A 19,633-nucleotide genomic window follows, 5' to 3' on the forward strand; every position below is an offset into this window, starting at 1 on the left:
TAGAATAGAGAGACCAGTCAGGAGGAGGGGAGCTGGGCCGAGCGGAGCGAACTGCAGGGGGTTTCCTGGCCTGCCGTGTTGAGTGGCATGAGAGCGGCCTCTCCTGGGAGCCCAGTCTGCTGATAAGAACGCCACATGTTCCTGTGGAATGGGAGGCCTTTGTCACTCGCCCTCACCTACGCGCTGCGCTCACTGACACGCGCTCCGAGTCACAACGCAGGCGAGATCACCACTTCTCACCGCCAGCACAGGAAGAAAACAATCTCTCCCTGTCAGCTACGATGAATGATGACACATTTAGTAATATCACAGTAAGCAGGTGAAGCTAATACACAGAGTCAATTGTTGTTCTATTCAAGATGTTCTACAGTTCAGTGAGACAATAAGCATTGTAAAACAGCATTGCATATTCATGAGACTACAGTTGCATGTTAATTCCTGACCGTGCTTGTGCATTGTGAAGTGAATAGAACCTCATTTCAAACACTGCTACTCACTGATTGACCTGCCAATAACCTCTGAGCCTCCAAACTCTCTTCTGCTGAGGACATTCAACCTGTATCCCAGTGAGAGAGCTGAGCCCAAATAAGATCTATGGTGACCAGGTTATGTGCCCAGTGAGAGAGCTGAGTCCAAATAAGATCTATGGTGACCAGGTTATGTGCACAGTGAGAGAGCTGAGCCCAAATAAGATCTATGGTGACCAGGTTATGTGCCCAGGCCACATCTCATAGCTCAGGGCTTTTTCAGCTGTGACAGATTCATGATCACTGTAATAAAGGTGTAATCACAAGCTGAATATTACTGTAAATGGAACTGAGATGAAATTGAAGCCCATCATTAAATATTCAACCTTTATCCCTCTGGCTGCACCTCAGCACTGCACAAACAAACACCGAGGAGTACTATAGCATATTAGCCCTAAAGGACATTTGTCATTCGTGACTTGAGTGGTCACTTCAAGATCTTATGGTCATCAGCCACTAAAGGGGAGGTTGTGCACTCTGACGCAGCCACCGGAAATAGCCAGGGCTTGACTGACCACACTAATGGACTGTTGCTGTGTGTACAAATCCCTGTGTGTTTATTGCCAGTTTCTGAGCCAGAGAGAAGTCTTTTAATATTTTAATATCACTTGACACACTCACATATGCAGAGCCACATTGACCATCACATAACAAACTACTTTTCTAAAAAGAAAATCACTTTGCTGTTGTCTAAAAGCAGAGGTGTGGATATTCCTCTGTAGAAACTAATTACATGGATGTTAAATGAATTAACGTGTCCTCCTAAATTAAAACATTTGTCACTGCTGACATTAAGATAACATCAACCCCTGCTCTATCAAAAATGCTTATCTCCATATCTGTACATTAGCTGGTTAACCAGCCCTGTGGAGCATAAGCTGGCCAGACGGAGGGGAACCCATTAACCCTTTATGGGCAGGGAGGTGTGGGAGAGGCATGCTGTAAAAAGATACGGCCAATTTACAGTCGGCTGGCCACTGCCCCCCCCCCCGGGAGCCGCTCGCTGGTCAGATCGGCCCACTTGTCCTCCTCTCCACACTCTATCTGGCCTGGCAAGTTTCCATGGAAACAAAGCCTTGGGGGAGAGGGGGGGCTTAATGAGTGCTAGAATGTGTCTCTCGGTCAGATGAACACATGTATCTTAGTACAAGATGTGTGTGTGTGCCTGTGAGTGTGTGAGTGTGTGTGAGAAAGAGAGCGAGAGAGAGAGAGGTGTGAAGAAGAGAGAAAGACTCCTAGGCCAACATCTGTGGGATGCCAGGATGGTGAGAAGTGAAGTGTACACAAAACCCTCGGGCTTTGGACCAAATCTACTGCAAGCGTGGCTCTACTCTACTGCCTAGCTGTGTATCAGATATGAAACACCAACACTGAATCCAGAACAGCCTGCAACCTTCTGTACTCAACATACTGTATATCCTTCAGAAACATGCTGACCAAACCATATATTTTTTCAACACATAAACAAGTTACGTAATATTGTAACACTTTACAATACTGTTTCATAAATAAGCATTCTTTAAAGCTTTGATTAATGTTCAAGAGGTAATGTATGAGTCATGGCACACTCAATTTATGTGTTAATGCTTAACACATGTTTTTTTTCTTCATTTCATTTTAATAACATTTTCCAGGACATAAACATTATCCAATTAATATAATCTCTAAAATTAAATGTTTGTCTCAACATCCAATGATTGCACTGAATACTAACACTAAATACTTTGACAGGCTGTGTTTCATTTACCTCTGGGCATGGTGGGACAGGGGCGTGGGACTGGGGGTAAAACCAGTACTGATTACTAGGGCCCCAAGGGGAGGGAGGGCCCTTGAAAAGTCTGGAATATATTTTATTACATTTATTATGAGGGCCCATCAGGACTGCTTATGCATAGGGCCCAGGATCTTGTGCTATGCCCCTGGGGTGTGTTAAGAAGAATAGTAATCCACCATTAGTCCAGACTAGCTCATCTGTGTCCTTAGGCTGTTTGACATCAGTGAATTTGCTCCTTGTGTTGCGCTCTTGTTGTCCCGAGGGACAGCGGCAGTGCCCATTGAGCTGAAGGGCACAGAGAGAATGGATGGAGGATGACCTCATGTCAGCCATTCCACTGACTCTGGCTGAGAGTGGGCAGCGCTGTGTGATGATGCTTCAGCTGAGGAGTGTGTGTGTGTGTGTGTGTGTGTGTGTGTGTGTGTGTGTGTGTGTGTGTGTGTGTGTGTACTGGCATGCAGATGTTTTATAGGGGAGAGCGCATATGGCACTTGAACAGAGACACAAACAAACACAAATACAGACAAGATTTAAGGACACCAAAACCATTGGGGTTTATGCTACTTTGTGTGTGTGTGTGTGTGTGTGTGTGTGTGTGTGTGTGCTTGTGCAAGGTCTGTGTATTCATCTGTTTAGTATACAATGTGTGCCAATATGTTATAAGTTTTAAATCTGTATTTATTTTTATATGGAATTGTCAAGAGTAATTTATATCAGATTGGTCTCTGACTGGGGCTTCATGTCTGGCTCTGTGTAGTGCTGTGTGGGCGCACGTGTGTGTGTGTGTGTGTGTTTGAGTGCATCTGTGCAAGTGTGTGTGCGTGTACACCTGTGAGTCCATGCGAGTGTGCATTTGAGTGCGCAGGCGCGTGTGCTTGCGCACTCTATGAGTGAACGGCTACAGAATGAAGAATGTGGGATCTGTACATGAGGTCAGATAGGAGGGGGAAGGCTTTCCACCACTGCAGTTGCGTGTGCCCTGAGGAGAGGACTTAGGACTGGACACACCTTCTGCCTTAAGCAGAGTGCCATTGGCATGCATTGAGTGGGACTGCCTCGGTATCCATGCAGAGAAAACACCGGGAGCCTGCATCATTATCCCACAATTCCATAGATCTAAAACTGTGGAAATGTGGCACACAAGACCATCAAACAGGGAATATCTCTTTCTCTCTTTTAATCTGTCTTTCTTTCTTTCTTTCTCTCCATATACACATATTTATTTCCTAAGATGTGTATCCTGGGCCTATACAAAATGTGATTTTATTTCCATGATATTCAAAGTAGCTTTATTGGAATGGCTGCTTTACAATTTCAAGTACCCTTTAAAAACACTGGGAAGAAACATATATGCAAGTGTGCACACAGACATCTATTTCAGTCAAAAGCTCTCTCTCACTTTGCATAATGTTCAGCATCCTTCACAGAGCTCTGGGGAAAACCACCTTATCAGGCAGCCTCTCCCTGTTTGCTTCTACCAGGAGGCTGAATTCCCCCACAGACCATCTTGCCATCTAACACAGACTGGGCATATCGCCTCACTCCTGTGATGTACAACTCAGAGGCACCACCATTATGAATATCCCCCTGAATTTGACATGAGTATTATGAGAGACGGGTTTATGAGCAAGTATACTGTATCCTGCTCATAAACATGGCAAGAGGACGTAAGGGGACTACACAAGCCAGTAAAACTCTATGCATATTGCATGTATATTTCATTTGTAATTGACTGAAGCACCCAAGCACTGTTTATTTGACTTTTAGTTATGCCATACCATTAAAGGTTACCAGCAACCATTCACACTTCTCAAACGGCTTTACAACCCTGTATATATCAAATACATACAATTGGACATTAAAGAAAACATTATTAACTGCGAATAATAACAATTATTTGTCTTAATAACAATTATTTGTCTTACACAAGTCACAATGGGAGCCAGTCACACAGCTGTCCTTGTGTGCAGCAGAGCAGAGACTGACAAAGGTCTGATTGTGTTTATGTTAGTTTGTTTGTGTGAGACAGTGACTGAGGCTCCTCCTGTTTGATCCGCAGGGGCTGTGATCTCCAGACCTGAACAGAAGACGATGTCACTGACGGAGATAGCCTCGGCCTGGACAGAAGTGCAACGTCTTTAAAGCCGGGCCGTGACGCACCCCTGCCGTCCCATCCCATCCCCAGAGGGTCACCAGAGAGGGTGAGAGCAGGACCCAGACAGAAGGGACAGAGGGGAGTGGAGGAGGAGGTGAGAAAGACTGAAGTGACCCGACCTGCCCTGCCCTGCCCTGCCCCGCAGTCATGATGGCTGGGAGGTCACCGCGGTTCAGAGCGACGCCTGCGCGCTGGCTGCTCCAGCTGGAACTCCTGCTGCTGCTAGTGCCGACGGCGTGGACGCTGGCCCTGCCGGGCCTCAACTCGGACCCCAAGCGCGAGATCGTGGTGGAGGGGGACCTGGTGATCGGCGGCCTCTTCCCCGTGCACCACAAGGGCGAGGGCGCGGAGGACTGCGGCCGCATTAACGCCCAGCGCGGCATCCAGCGGCTGGAGGCCATGCTGCTGGCACTGGACGTGATCAACCGCGATGAGCGCATCCTGTCCGGCCTCACGCTCGGTGCCCACATCCTGGACACCTGCTCCAAGGACACCTACGCGCTGGAGCAGTCGCTGGAGTTCGTGCGCGCCTCGCTCACCAAGGTGGACGACAGTGAGTACACGTGCCCCGACGGGTCCTACGCCATACACGACGACGTGCCCTTGGCCATATCCGGCGTCATTGGAGGCTCCTACAGCGACGTTTCCATCCAGGTACAGACTCCCACATGTCTTCTGATATATAGGGCTTATTATTGCTGCGGTGATGTCGCCAAATTTAAACCAACAATAGGTTTTTTTTTAATCAGATTGTGCTCCATGGTGCATGTTTACCACATTAAAGACATCCTATTATTTTGATAAACACCCCCACACATTTGCTACAGTTCATATACAGCAAATAAGCCAATAGGAAGGAAAAATTAAGCCAATCAAAATGTTTCGCTCCTGTGATCAGCCCTATGCTTGCAGAATGTTGATGCGAATTAGTCCCATGGAATGCTTATCTTGCCCTTCTAACAGAGAAAGGGAACATGCTACCAATAGGATGCCACACAGCAACGGGGAAATGTGGCTGATTAAACGTGCGTGCACTGAGAAGCTGGTCCAAAGCCTTAATGAGGCTACACGTGCCAAGTTACCATACCTGCTGCGCATATGGCTGGCAGAGTTCATTTAACAGGAGCCACGTTTTAAGGGCCTCATCCGACATCAGCAATTCACACCGGCAGTCTGTCTGTCAAACGTCTGTCAGACATCTCCCAGATCTTGGAGGCAAGTTGGAGGAGGAGGAGGAGGAGGAGGAGGAGGAGGAGGGAGGGGTGGGAGAGAGGGAGGGATGAAGGTTGCAGGGGTGTGATGCGATAACTAGTGACAGCATCATTGCCTGGGCTCTCGCTTCTCTGAGAGACTTGATGAAAGCCCCGTTAATTGGCCCGTTGTCACAGTGGGTTCCCAACAACAGCTCTGTCGATATGTTTGTACCCGCGAGTGATTCTGTAACACCTCAACTAGTGTGCAGACCCCTGGAAGCACTCAGAGAGACCGATTGATGAGCATGATCTAACAGCGGTGTTGGCTGTAGGACGTCAGAGGCGTTGATTGACTACAGGCTGCGGGCTCTATCACACTGTAAGGTTAGGGAGGGCCCATGCTGGGAAAACCACACAGGCTGTTTGGAGAGAGACAAATGACTTCTCTTTTGTGGAAGCTCAAAGGCAGGACAGCAGTTCTCTGGGTCTGTGGGTAGCTGTTAGACGTGAAGGCTGAAGTCTCTATTTCTCAGCTTCACAGGCAGGAGGATGGCTGCAGGGCTGGAGTGGGGGGATGCAGGAGCGCTTTAATAATGCAGTGGACCACTACACACATCTCAGTGTGTGTGTGTGTGTGTGTGTGTGTGTGTGTGTGTGTGTGTGTGTGTGTGTGTGTGCACGTGTCAGGAGGGAGGCAGTTACTATCACTGTGTGTGTTCACTCCAGGATATACAAGCAGAGAGCGCTCTGTTGGTATAAATGTGCCAGTGAGTATCAGTAGTGGCCAGAGTCCCACTCTTCAGTGGCAGATGTGTTACTTTATGAATGCAGACCAATACCTACTCTGCCATCCCAGACTGCATCCACTCGCTCTTTCATCCCACCAACAGCAGAGTCACGTCAGCCCCAGCCCTAGACCAGGTGAACTGCCTCCCAGCTACTGGGGAAGCAGAGCTCCGCCTCAGGCTCTTCAGCCTGGGAAGCCAGCGCTCAGAGGCAGCCGCAACAAAAAGGACCAGCACACAGGCTAATGGATAGAACAAAGAGAGAGAGAGAGAGAGAGAGAGAGAGAGAGAGAGAGAGAGAGAGAGAGAGAGAGAGCAAACATACTACTATACCATCACTCCACTTTGGACACTGAAAGCCCTATGCCACAAAAAGGTTGACAATAAGTCACTTTCTTTAAATGGTTTCTCAAAAAAAAAAAAAAAAACAACTCTGGTCTCATAGCCCTTTGGGAAGGTGTCTAAGGGGTCCTGAATCTCATATGAATGATTACTTTATCAAAGGATGATGATGTCAGTGCACTATGTCTTTTGTTATATAGGCATCTAGTTATCTCATCTTGTTTTTAACACTCAGCTGAGAAATTGTATTGAATATTTTCATGTTCAGTTTTTATTTGATTCGCTGTAGTGATTAAATGATTCATGTGAATCCCTAACCAAATTAATATGCTCTTGTTCTTCTTTAATTACCAGATGCCATGATTCATTCTTGTCACTTTAGTCACAGAGGACTAGGGACATTATTATTTCTAACTTTTCAATCTTATCTGAGCTTCATTCACTTAACGCTGGCCTATAATAGAAAAGCTGCCATCAAGCAGCTTTTAAGGAAGTATTCAGTAGTTTAGACACCCACCATACCTGTGTCTCAGGAGATTGCAAGCCACAGGGATTTGGAGTTGAACTTATTGCTGCTTTTCACAGATGTACATGATTCATATCTGCAGTGTCTGCACGTCAGACTGCACGACTGCACGTCTGAACACTGGCACCCTTGCATCATTATGATGCTAATCAATACTTCATGGTCTTGCTAATTCTACCATGGAATTGGAATGAGTGGGTTAGAGTGATTTGCTTGAGATGGGTTTCAATGTATTACTATCCAGAGCTATTGCTGGGTGTGATAACTGGGTTATGACGTTCTCCCTCTGGTGATGGTGAAGCTTGATCTCTGGCTACGCTGGCCCATCTCACCCTCACTGCACTACTGTTGCCCCCCCAGCCCATCTCACCCTCACTGCACTACTGTTCTGTTGCCCCCCAGCCCATCTCACCCTCACTGCACTACTGTTCTGTTGCCCCCCAGCCCATCTTACCCTCACTGCACTACTGTTCTGTTGCCCCCCAGCCCATCTCACCCTCACTGCACTACTGTACTGTTGCCTCCCAGCCCATCTCACCCTCACTGCACTACTGTTCTGTTGCCCCCCCAGCCCATCTTACCCTCACTGCACTACTGTTGCCCCCCAGCCCCTCTCACCCTCACTGCACTACTGTACTGTTGCCCCCAAGCCCATCTCACCCTCACTGCACTACTGTACTGTTGCCTCCCAGCCCATCTCACCCTCATTGCACTACTGTACTGTTGCCCCCCAGCCCATCTTACCCTCACTGCACTACTGTTGCCCCCCAGCCCCTCTCACCCTCACTGCACTACTGTACTGTTGCCCCCCAGCCCATCTCACCCTCACTGCACTACTGTACTGTTGCCCCCCAGCCCATCTCACCCTCACTGCACTACTGTACTGTTGCCTCCCAGCCCATCTCACCCTCACTGCACTACTGTACTGTTGCCCCCCAGCCCATCTTACCCTCATTGCATTACTGTACTGTTGCCCCCCAGCCCCTCTCACCCTCACTGCACTACTGTACTGTTGCCCCCCAGCCCATCTCACCCTCACTGCACTACTGTTCTGTTGCCCCCCAGCCCATCTCACCCTCATTGCACTACTGGTGCATAAGCTGCTGCAGTCCAGTGTGTGAGCGGCTCCTCATTCTACAAGGATACAAGGATACAAGGAAGTTTATTGTCACATGCATATAGTTACTGGAAGTAAGAAATGCAGTGAAATTATGTCTGGTGTCAGCCTATTTGTGCATTAATGGGGGTAAAAAGTGCAGTAGAAGAGGGGTTTAGTAGATTAAGTGGCAAGGGCTGCATAAAAAGGTGGGGAGGATTGGGATTGGGTGGGGGGCACCAACAAGGAGCACCCAAGAGCAACAGGGGCAAGGAAAAACTCCCTTACCAAGGAAGAAACCTTGGGCAGATCCACGGCTCAAGGGGCTAACCCAACTGCCAGGGGTCTTGGTGTGTGTGTTGGGGGGATGACAGGGGAGATGGGATAGTGTGCTGTGTATGTGGGAGAGGGCAGTGTGCAAAATGTGTGTTGGAGAAGCTTCCTCATGAGACAATGTGCTGTGTGGGGGGGGGGGGGGGGCAGTGTGCTGTAAGTATGTTGGGGATGTGTGTTGGAGAAGCTTCCTGATGAAATAATGTGCTGTGTATGTGGGGGGGCAGGGACTTACTATTGCAAGCAGAGTACTGTATGTAATGTATGTGAGTGATGACAGTGAAGATGTGTGTGGGGCGGGGAGGGAGTGGAGCAGTGACTGTGTTTGTGTGTGTGTGTAGTGTGTAGGTGGGTAGGTGGGGGGCAGTGTGCTGTAAGTATGTAGAGGATGTGTGTTGGAGAAGATCCTGAAGACAATGTGCTGTGTATGTGGGGGGCAGTGTGCAGCAAGTATGTAGAGGAGGCTTACTGTAGCAAGCAGTGTGCTGTATGTATGTGAAGTGATGACAGTGATGATGCTCCTGCAGGAGACTGTGTGAGTCATTGGGAGGTGTTTCAGCCATACGCATAGCAAGATATCTCACTCTATTTAAGTATACATGGGACAGATCAACTGTGCACTGTACACACACAGCGGTCAGCAGTACGAGCGGGGAGTGGGGCGGTGGGGGGTAGGGGGTGCATCGCTGGGCACTCAAAGGCATCGCCCCAGGCTGACCTGCCGCCTTGCTGTTGGCTGTGTGGCCGTGAGGTGCCAAGGCGCCCTGAGCAAGACGTCGCCATGCCAACCCAGACTGGGCGCAGTGGTGGGTCCAATGGGCAGATTCAGCTGTAGATGTAGACGTGTGCTCCAACTTACAGCCATCTGGACACTTCAACATGAACTCAAAGGATTAATCAACCAGTGTTTTCTGAAACTATGTTCCTGAGGACCATGAGATTCATTCAAATGCCAGAATGCCTATAGTTTTGTTCAAATGACATTCCAAAAATATAATTAATACCCTCATGAAACTAATGTAAACACTGTATCTATGACAATCTCAAGCTCTTGAAGTACATCTATGGTGAAAAACCTCTTTCATTTTCTTATGGTGCTGCATTTTAATTGATGGGCTGAACAGTTCATTGGAATGTCATTCATGAATCTCTACTTCAATTCATCGCAAAGATGCCAGTATGGTGGCATGCTGTCACATTACCCTTGTGTAAATGAACAAAAACGTTGTTTATGCAGCATTAAACATCGAAGTGCCCAGAATAGACATAGCTTGCACAGCCTGGTCTGAGACAGCCATCAAACAGCAGACACGCTATGCTAATTGGTAACACTCTGTGTTCTGCAATTACAGTGAAGAGCATCTAGCCCCGGGGCTTACTAGTGATTAATTCATGGCTGAGACTCCAGCTCTTTTTTCCGCTACTCCTCCAGACCTGGACTGAGTTCTTGTGATGAGAGTGAGTCATTTGCTCGAGTGTGTGAGCTGCAGCACAGCTGAACACCACAGCGCTTCATAATTCATTAATTCATACCTGTCAACATTTAGCTTTCCAAAAACGGGAGATTTTGTTTTCGGGGTCAGTGTTTATACTGGATCAGGTTTGCATATTTATTTAATACGTTTCATGCACGTGTTTCAACACTGCATTTCGGTCGTTGCTTTGCGAGGACACAAGTTCAGTGTATCAACAACACTCAATAACAGTTAATGTGATGTGTTAATCAATTAAATTCCCAACAATTTCACAACAGCTAGTTCTGGAGTGGGCCATTCAACCAGCCCGCTTGCTTACGACGAGACTCAGGCTGCGCAGTCGGCACCCGCTTCCTTATTTGGGATTTGGGTTGCCAGGTTTTAGCCTATGACAAAACGGTCGAAATTGAAACTAAGTGATCGTGTATGTGTAGGGTGTATTTCATACACAATCTGGCAACCTGGGAGATGTCAGACTAATAGAAGTTTTCCGGGAGAAATAACAAAATGGGAGGGTGCCGGGAGATGACCTTGAAATACGGGAGAACCCGGGAAAAACGGGAGTGTTGACAGGTATGGCATAATTGGGACGGAGATGAATTCCATAACATTGCCAATTTTTCTGCTCATGTGTTCAAGTGTTTTTTTTTTCCAGCCTGTGTCACTGGAACCTGGTGTCATAACAAAACCAGTTGATCTGTTTAATATCTCAGTGAAAAAGTGTGAGATAATGAGACCTGGGGTAGTATGTGTTCAACCTGATGAGCATCAGTGCTCATAGACACTATTCCTCTTTCAACTATCTGAGATGAAAAGCTAATCCCATTTCATCATGCTCCAAATTATTTGGCTTTATTATCTCTGCCATACAATAAATTATAGTTGAATGATTACTGTTTTGCATCCTAAAGGTATCACTGTGAATTCCTCTCTACTTCAGGTAATATTTCAAGATGACCAAAAGTGAAATGCATTATTGTGCTCAAATATATTATATATATGTTAAACATATTAAGTTTAAATCACTCACTCATGCATATATGATACAAAACAGCAGAATTGTAGGACAGCTGTGGCCTACTGGTTAGCGCTTCGGACTTGTAACCGGAGGGTTGCCGGTTTGAACCCCGACCAGTAGGCACGGCTGAAGTGCCCTTGAGCAAGGCACCTAACCCCTCACTGCTCCCCGAGCGCCGCCGTTGTTGCAGGCAGCTCACTGCGCCGGGATTAGTGTGTGCTTTACCTCCCTAAGTATAAGTATATATACTTTTTTGATCCCGTGAGGGAAATTTGGTCTCTGCATTTAACCCAATCGGTGAATTAGTGAAACACAAACAGCACACAGTGAACACACAGTGAGGTGAAGCACACACTAATCCCGGCGCAGTGAGCTGCCTGCTTCAACGGCGGCGCTCGGGGAGCAGTGAGGGGTGCCATGTGTTCCCATGTGTTCACTGTGTGCTGAGTGTGTTTCACTAATTCATGGAATGGGATAAATGCAGGGATCAAAAGAGTATATATACTTATACTGTTATTGTGTTGTATATTTTACCAGATCTGTCATTTTCATATACACATACACACACACACACAAACACACATACACAAATAAGTACCTATTCTGTACATTAAGAGTGGATCATAAACTCATCCAGCATAGACTAATTTCTGTCTTCCACCAAACATGATAAATCCCTTGTAGCTCTCATGAGTCATGGATGGCCTTTCAGAAAGGTACAATAATTATTGGGTCTATCATTGAGGCTTTTCCATGTAAATCCATAATTCATAAGTAAAAGTATAGAAAGTGCGCTATCTGGTAATAAATCATTTAAAAGTGAGTAGATAATTCAGCAGATTAGCCAATTTTAAGCGTGGAGTCTCTCCCAGTACATCATTCCCCCTGGCCCCTCTGTGTTGTAGACATGTTTCCCCCTCTCCACTATGAATCCCTCCATTAAGACAGATACATACTGTGGTTCGTCTCTTATTAAAACAGTCCAGAAAAGCTGTATATCTAAATCATTTTACCTTACTGCGTCCAATTGCACTAAATGGACCACACATTTGTAAATGAGGATATATGTGTAATTCACCCAATCAAAACAATTCAGCAGATTGAGAAGTTGCTCTGATGCGTTTGCCGTCAGCTCAAGTGTATGTGTGAAAGACTCAAGTGTATGTGTGAAAGACTCAAGTGTATGTGTGAAAGACAAAAGAGGAGAAAGGACAGTGGAGCCACTGCTTTGCATTGCTGCTTTGCTGTGCTAGACGGTTAGTGAGATTTCTGCTTCACTGGGTGGCAGGTGCCTGTGCTGCCGGGGGCCATAGGTGGTTCCCTGCTAAAGAGGTTGCTTAGGCGCTGGCGTGCGTGTGGGGGGGCTGCTGCCACTGCTGGCTGGATGGGTGGGTGGGCAAGGGATCAGCGTTTGATTAGAGGGATGTTCTCCCGGTGTCTAACGGGGTCACTCCTCCACCTGCTGGAGCACATTAAGAGAGGTTGCCAAGCAACCAAACCCTATCGAGCCATCATGGGATTTATGGACTCGTCGTGGCAAAACATGGTGGACACTATACCTCTACAGATGACGGAGGAGCTCAGCTTAAACTCGGTGCTTGGTGCTAGTGGCACGGCTCCACTGGCAGCCTGGTCGTTGGCAGTGGTGAGTGCGTTGCGCTGCGCTACGCTGCGCTGTGTGTTTGGCGTGTGGGCGTAAGAGAGCTGTGGACAAGGCCCCAGCCTGCAGCTCGGGGGATATTATGTTATTGCTGCAGGAGCACACTGAGAAAGCCTTCTGGGAAGAGCAGATGGGCTTTTCATGTTGAAAAAATCATGACATCTCCATGAGGTAGGGCTGCTGTGATCTGGAAGAGGGGTTGTTTATTCTCTCTCTCTCTCTCTCTCTCTCTCGCTTTCTATCTTTTCATGTGTACTCTGCCTTAGGTCACAACCTCAACAAAAAGCTGTCTAGGATTCGAACCCAGATGGGCAAACACACAGGCTGCATAGTGAATGTAAATATGATTGTGCAATGGCTTGGTGCACTGCATACCGCATGCATAGACAGATAGCCTGTGCCATCTGATGTGAAAATGCACCTGACTGTTTGTTTAATCCTGTCATTACTTATAGGAGCCTCTGCCTTCAAAACTCAGAAATTCCACCAATCATGAGTTGGAATCAATTCTGCCACGTGGCAGCGACATAATCTCATCTCTGCAGAAATCAGCTGCAGCAAAAATAACATGGAACTCTCCAACAGCATTTCATGGCATTTCACATCAAAGACTCTAGACAATGGGTGTCGCACCTGTTTTCTACCACTACTGACTGCCATAGTCTCCTCTCAGAATACCAATGCCTTGGTCTTTGTAGTGGTGGACAGCTGACATATCCACTCGGTGCTCTGAGAGAATGAGACATCGGTGGTCAGAAGCATCTGTCTCACAGAGCCTGTTTTTAAAACATCATTATCAGACTGTGTGGTATCCAACTTATTCATCAAATGCTTTCTTCCACAAATACTTTATACAAATTACTCTATTAATGAAATCTGGAGGAACATTCCACAATGTGGTCGATTTAGTGCAGATGTGGTCATGATTTGGTCAATTTAATGCAGTTAGACAAAAGCACTTGTGCATAAGACAAGCTGTCTGGATGTGGTGCTGGTTGCAGCTTAAGCTTTTATTCTCACAGATGGGTTTTGGGGCAGTGATTGTGGTTCTTACTTTTTGCTGCAAATAGAGCTGACTGGCTGAGAAACTGAGAAACCTGGAGAAGCTTCAAATGAGATTTCTGCAATGTGCCATAAGTTTGAGATAGTCTCAATGATAGCATAACAGATAACATTCTGAAATGAAATGCATTAAAATGCGCAATTTCCTTTTCTGGTAAGAGTAATGAGACTTGGCTGCCTGAGTTATTCCACTGTGGCAACGCAGATTTGCATTTCATGGTTGAAGAAAAGACTGAGACAAGATTTAGAATGAACTGCGATGTTAATGCTGTATTTTATCACACTGGTAGTGTGGCATTGGTGTTAGGGCATCATGCAGTGTATATTTCTGACAAGCTCATTACCTTTAAGCACCATGTTATACTCCCAGGAGAGGCACTGTGGGTTCTGTAATTTTCATCAATAGGCAACCTCCTTGTCCTCTGCACAAGAGAAAACAAGGTCATGTCAAGTGACAGGAGGTTAGGGAAAAAGCCTACATTTTGTTCTTTGAAGAAGGACAAAAAGAAAAATAAACTTCTAAAAACACCTCCTCTAAAATAGACACTTAGCTCCTTTAACATAACTCACATAGGTAGAAACATCTTTGATCAGCTATCTGTAATCTTTTATCCTCGTTGAATGTCACACCCCTGTATTGCATTCACAAAGCTCATTCTCTGTCATCCCTCGGTTGGCAGCTATCTGCTAACAAGATTAAATGGGTTGTCAAGACAACTTGTGCTGGGATCAGGACAGGTGTGTGTTTTTATTTTTGGATTTTGTCTTAAGACGACTATGAACCAGAATGAAGATCATATCTGTGTAGGATGGAAACCTCAAGGGGAACCTTTCTTGACAGTATCCCCCCTTCCATTTACCACAGACCACCCTTTCCCTCAGAACCGTTTCTATGGAAACATGCATAAAAAAGTATGATCAGCCAGTATGGCTTTTTTTTTCTGGGAATGAAAAGCTGAATCAACGCAGGTGACACAACACACTGGGTTATACTATCGCGTTGCGGTTATGAGATTGTGCCAATGTTCAAGGGTGTTATTCTCATAATTTCTTCTCACATTTTTTCACACATTAGTTTCTTTTTCACACATTTGTTATTGCTAAAGAATGTTACCTCTTTTGTAATCTCCCTCTCTCTCTCTTAAGAAACTTGATCATCTTTAATCTATTTAAGCTTTTTAAAGCTATAGCACAGAAGACAAGAATACAGAACTCTGTCAAGCCATGCCCTCAAATAATAGAAAGTATGTAATAAAGTATGTTATAAAGCAGGGTGTCAGACTCATATTAGGCGGTGGGCCGGATTTGTGAATTAGACATCGTGGGGACCGTCATTATCCTTTTTCGGCATGTTATTAGATTGTTGTTTGATGATACAATCCTTTGCTTTACTCACTTTACTCACACTCAACAAACAAGTACAAATCTCTTTCTCTCTTGAAATACCCTACCTTTCAGCCTCTTCCTTTCTGAGGATGGTTTGTAGTATTAGGTTTATTAAATGTATATATCGTAGAGATATTCCTTATTGGACATTATTCAAGACAACTGGATGTGAACATCTTATTTTTTCTAATTTTCCCCTCCTACCCAAAACATCTGGGTGGGGGTTATGAAACCTGCTAGTGGGTCAGATCTGGCCCCTGGGCCTTGTTTGACACCCCTGTAATAAAGTTCAGAATGTACATGTATGCTCTTACAGTTGAGAATGAGGTAATATTTCTGTGATTACAGGGTAGATCCATCCATTACAACAAAGAACATTGCACAGAGAGTTATAGGAGCCTGAATACTCAAGGAAACTTACAATATCGGCAATATCTGAAAATTAATTGACGTTCTAAAGAGCGCATCACAAGCAGTGGTAAAATACATGGATATTTACACCTGAGTGGTTGCAGTGTCGTGGGCAGTTTTCAGATTCTACTAATTCAAATACAGTAGCCTATGCTTTATTAAAAGACTTACCACCGCTTCCTACACTCTTAAAACGAATGTTGTCCCAATCTGGACACAGACATGTGTTAAAAAACAATGCAAGTTGTGCTGTTTTCAATGCAAGTTGTGTTATTTTCAACACATGTTGTGTAACAAATATAAAAGGAAATAACACAAACTCTGTTGTCCCTACCTGGACACAGAGATGTGTTAAAAACAACACAAGTTGTGTTGTTTACAACACATTCATTTTAAGAGTGTATCAAATAATGTCACAGCTAATTACCGGCAGTATGACCCAGTAGTCTTTTTGGATCCTTTTCTGGCTGTCTTGTAGCATAACTGCATAAGAGGACAGATAGGGATTCACTGAGTTATATATGCCTTTGTATCCAATCACAACTCCTGTAAATTTGATCGTGACCTGTCACTCTGTGTTCTCATTTTCATTGCTAGACATGGCCAAGAGCATCAGATGCTATGAGACAGCCCTGGAATGTTTGTCCCTGGCACCCATGATGACTCAATGATCTTATTAGGCAATCAGAAACATGACAATGTGTGAAGCAGCAGGCTGCTTGAGTGAATAGTGTAAGAATGAAATGGAAGCCATACCATGAGTTACAGATTGCCCCTGTGACCTAGACAGCTTGTCAAAACTAATAATATGCTGGGGAGGAAGCACAAAGAAGAAGGATGCTGGGCGACTTGACAGGCTAGTAAGGAAAGCTGGCTCTGTCGTGGGAGCCGAACTGGAGTGCATCACTTCAATATCAGATAAAAGGACCCTGAGCAAACTGATCAACATCTTGGACAATGAATGTCATCCACTCTACAGCACTATTAAAAAGCAAAAGAGCTTGATCAGCTGGAGACTTCGCTCACTGCCATGCACAACTGAAAGGCTGAGGAAGTAATTTGTCCCCAGGGCCATTGAACTGTTCAATGCTTCACTAAAGGGAAGAGGAGAGATATACTTCTCTGCATAGTCTGTCTGCCTCTCCACCCTCTCCATGTTTGAGTACTAACTGCCCACTACTGTTTTACTACTGTCCACAGCCTAATGTTTTTACTACTGTTTTACTGCTACACTGTTTTTCATGCTATATTAGCACACATGATCAATGGCTTCTGCTACAATACTGAATGGCTGTAACCCAATTACCTCAACCTATTCTTGCACTGACATAGTTTTTTTTATATTGCCCTGTCTACATTATACTTTACTCTGTTATTTGTCCATATTATTTATGCTGGTCTCTAGACCTTATTCTTGCACTGTTGGACTACTGTTGGACTACTTTTTGCACCTTCACCATGACACTCACTCTCTTGAGCACCTTACCATGCACACAGAACTACAGGCCAGTCCCGGCCCTGTCACTGCAAACGTCTCATGCTTGATCACCCTGGCACAAGCACACTGTGGATTTTTTATTTGATTTATATAGTATATTTAGTATTTAGTTTTGTTAGTTTTTCTTATCTTCTACTGTCTCTATTGTACAGTGGAGTTTTGTTATATGTTTATACTTATATTTACCATTTCTGCTGTAAGTGCATGTTGTGTGTGATGTCTGTAGGTTACTGAGACCTTGAATTTCCCCTTGGGGATCAATAAAGTATCTATCTATCTATCTATCTAATAATTTCTCACTTGTTTCCACCAAATATCTCCTGCTTTAGTTTATAAAGTATGTTTTCCACAGGGAAACTACCATGTTTCTTATCTCGACGTAAAACATGCACACTCTTCTTAAACGTATACATTGATCAGTCTGACTGTAGTCGCGCCATGGTGTGGTCTAAGTGTAAATCTCTTTCTGTTGCAGGTGGCAAACTTGCTTCGTCTGTTCCAGATTCCTCAAATAAGCTATGCTTCAACAAGCGCTAAACTGAGTGACAAATCCCGGTATGACTTCTTTGCTCGCACTGTTCCCCCTGACTTCTACCAGGCCAAAGCCATGGCGGAGATCTTACGGTACTTTAACTGGACCTACGTCTCCACTGTGGCCTCAGAGGGTGACTATGGTGAGACGGGTATCGATGCCTTCCAGCAGGAGGCCCGGGCTCTCCAGATTTGCATTGCCATCTCAGCCAAGGTGACCCGCTCCATGGACCGCTACAGCTACGAGAATGTGATTCGCTCTCTGCAGCAGAAATCCAACGCCAAAGTAGTGATCCTGTTCACACGCAGTGAGGACGCACGCGAGCTACTGGTGGCTGCCACGCGCATGAACGTCACCTTCATTTGGGTGGCGAGTGATGGATGGGGCGCGCAGGAGAGCGTGGTCAGAGGTAGCGAAACGTCAGCAAACGGGGCCTTCACTATTGAGCTGGCATCTTATCCCATTCCCAAGTTTACCGAGTATTTCACCAACCTTAACCCTTACAACAACACCCGAAATCCATGGTTCCGAGAATTCTGGGAGCACCGCTTTCAGTGCAGCCTGCACAACGTGAGTTGCGCAAAGCACACCCTGAAAGACGGCAAATTCGAACAAGAGTCTAAGATTATGTTTGTAGTGAATGCAGTCTATGCCATGGCACACGCCTTGCATAACATGAGACAGGCTTTGTGTCCCAACACCACCAAAGTCTGCAGTGCCATGAAGCCGGGAAATGGTCGCAAGTTCTACAAAGACTACATTCTGAAGACAAAATTTGATGGTGAGTGTGTGTGTGTATGTGTGTGTTTTTTTTTTTTTTTTAATGTGTGCGAATTAACTGGTGTAATCAGCTTGCACTGTACAGTATAACCTGAAATCAATAGCAATATTCAGGGAGTCATCATTTTTACTGCACACCAGTTTAAACGTTTGTATTATAGGTGAAAGATCATATTTGTAGGAATGTTGTCCATGTTTTATAACTAACTATTTTTCTTTTGAATGGAGCCTGAAGACAGTTGAAATGCAATTAGTACAACGAAGACCAGGACAGGGCCACATAGCACATATATCTTTATTAATGACAGAATCATAAGCAAAAGCACGTCCATAACACATTGTTTCCACCACTGGGATTGGGAAAGGTATACAGTCCAAGGCTGTCAATTAGCTCCCCCGGAGACAGTTAAGCTTTGCGTTTTAATATTAAGCAGAGCCTTGCATTGATCATTTTATGGAACTATTGCTAGCAATGCAGTCACGTGGCAAGTCAAACTGTTGTTTTGACAATTAATTACCTGACTCAGTTCCGCCTTCCACCTTGACACCGCCTCACCAGTAAGCACTCGTTGGCCCAAGGGTAAAGGTGAGGCCAGAAATTCGGCGGTACTAGCCCCGAAATAGTGCTATTAAAGCGCGATTACGCCCCTGAAGTGATAATGGGTTTGCACGTCTCGCTAATGTGTACTTTGTGCACCAGGCAATGTATACAGATAGATTTAATGAATATGTCTATATATATATATATATATATATATATACCTATTAAATTGCTAGTATTCTGTATTTGTACACGGCACACTTTAATACAAGGTGGCTGTCAAGATTATCAGGATTATCCTGTTTCATTTTTATCCCTCTGATGACTGCACAACCATACAAAATTGATCAGGGTGTGTCAAAGCCTCTTATTCATTCCTCAATGGCCCCTCAGCAAGCTGGCAAATTGAATAATATCAGTGACAACTCCGCACAAATAAACACCTACAGGGAATCTAAGATTAATTTAGTTTTTTTTCATTTTGCCTCACATGATAAGGTTGTGTTATAGCCATAATTATCAGCTTCATGCTTGCAAAC

The 19,633-nt window shown here is 45.2% G+C and overlaps 1 protein-coding gene across 2 annotated transcripts in view; it reads left to right on the forward strand.

The window, feature by feature from the left end:
• The window catches only part of grm2a (glutamate receptor, metabotropic 2a), a 36,715-nt gene that overhangs the window by 8,831 nt on the left and 8,251 nt on the right, over positions 1-19,633 (forward strand). For both annotated transcript variants that reach the window (XM_048254943.1, XM_048254942.1), the window contains exons 2-3: positions 4,361-5,110; positions 17,717-18,554. In XM_048254943.1, the coding sequence (XP_048110900.1) occupies positions 4,604-5,110; positions 17,717-18,554 (1,345 nt within the window). In that variant the 5' untranslated portion in view covers positions 4,361-4,603. The remainder of the gene's footprint in view (positions 1-4,360; positions 5,111-17,716; positions 18,555-19,633) is intronic.

This window comes from Alosa alosa, chromosome 10 (genome assembly GCF_017589495.1).
Source record: "Alosa alosa isolate M-15738 ecotype Scorff River chromosome 10, AALO_Geno_1.1, whole genome shotgun sequence".
In the NCBI taxonomy this organism is placed as follows: Eukaryota; Metazoa; Chordata; class Actinopteri; order Clupeiformes; family Clupeidae; genus Alosa; species Alosa alosa.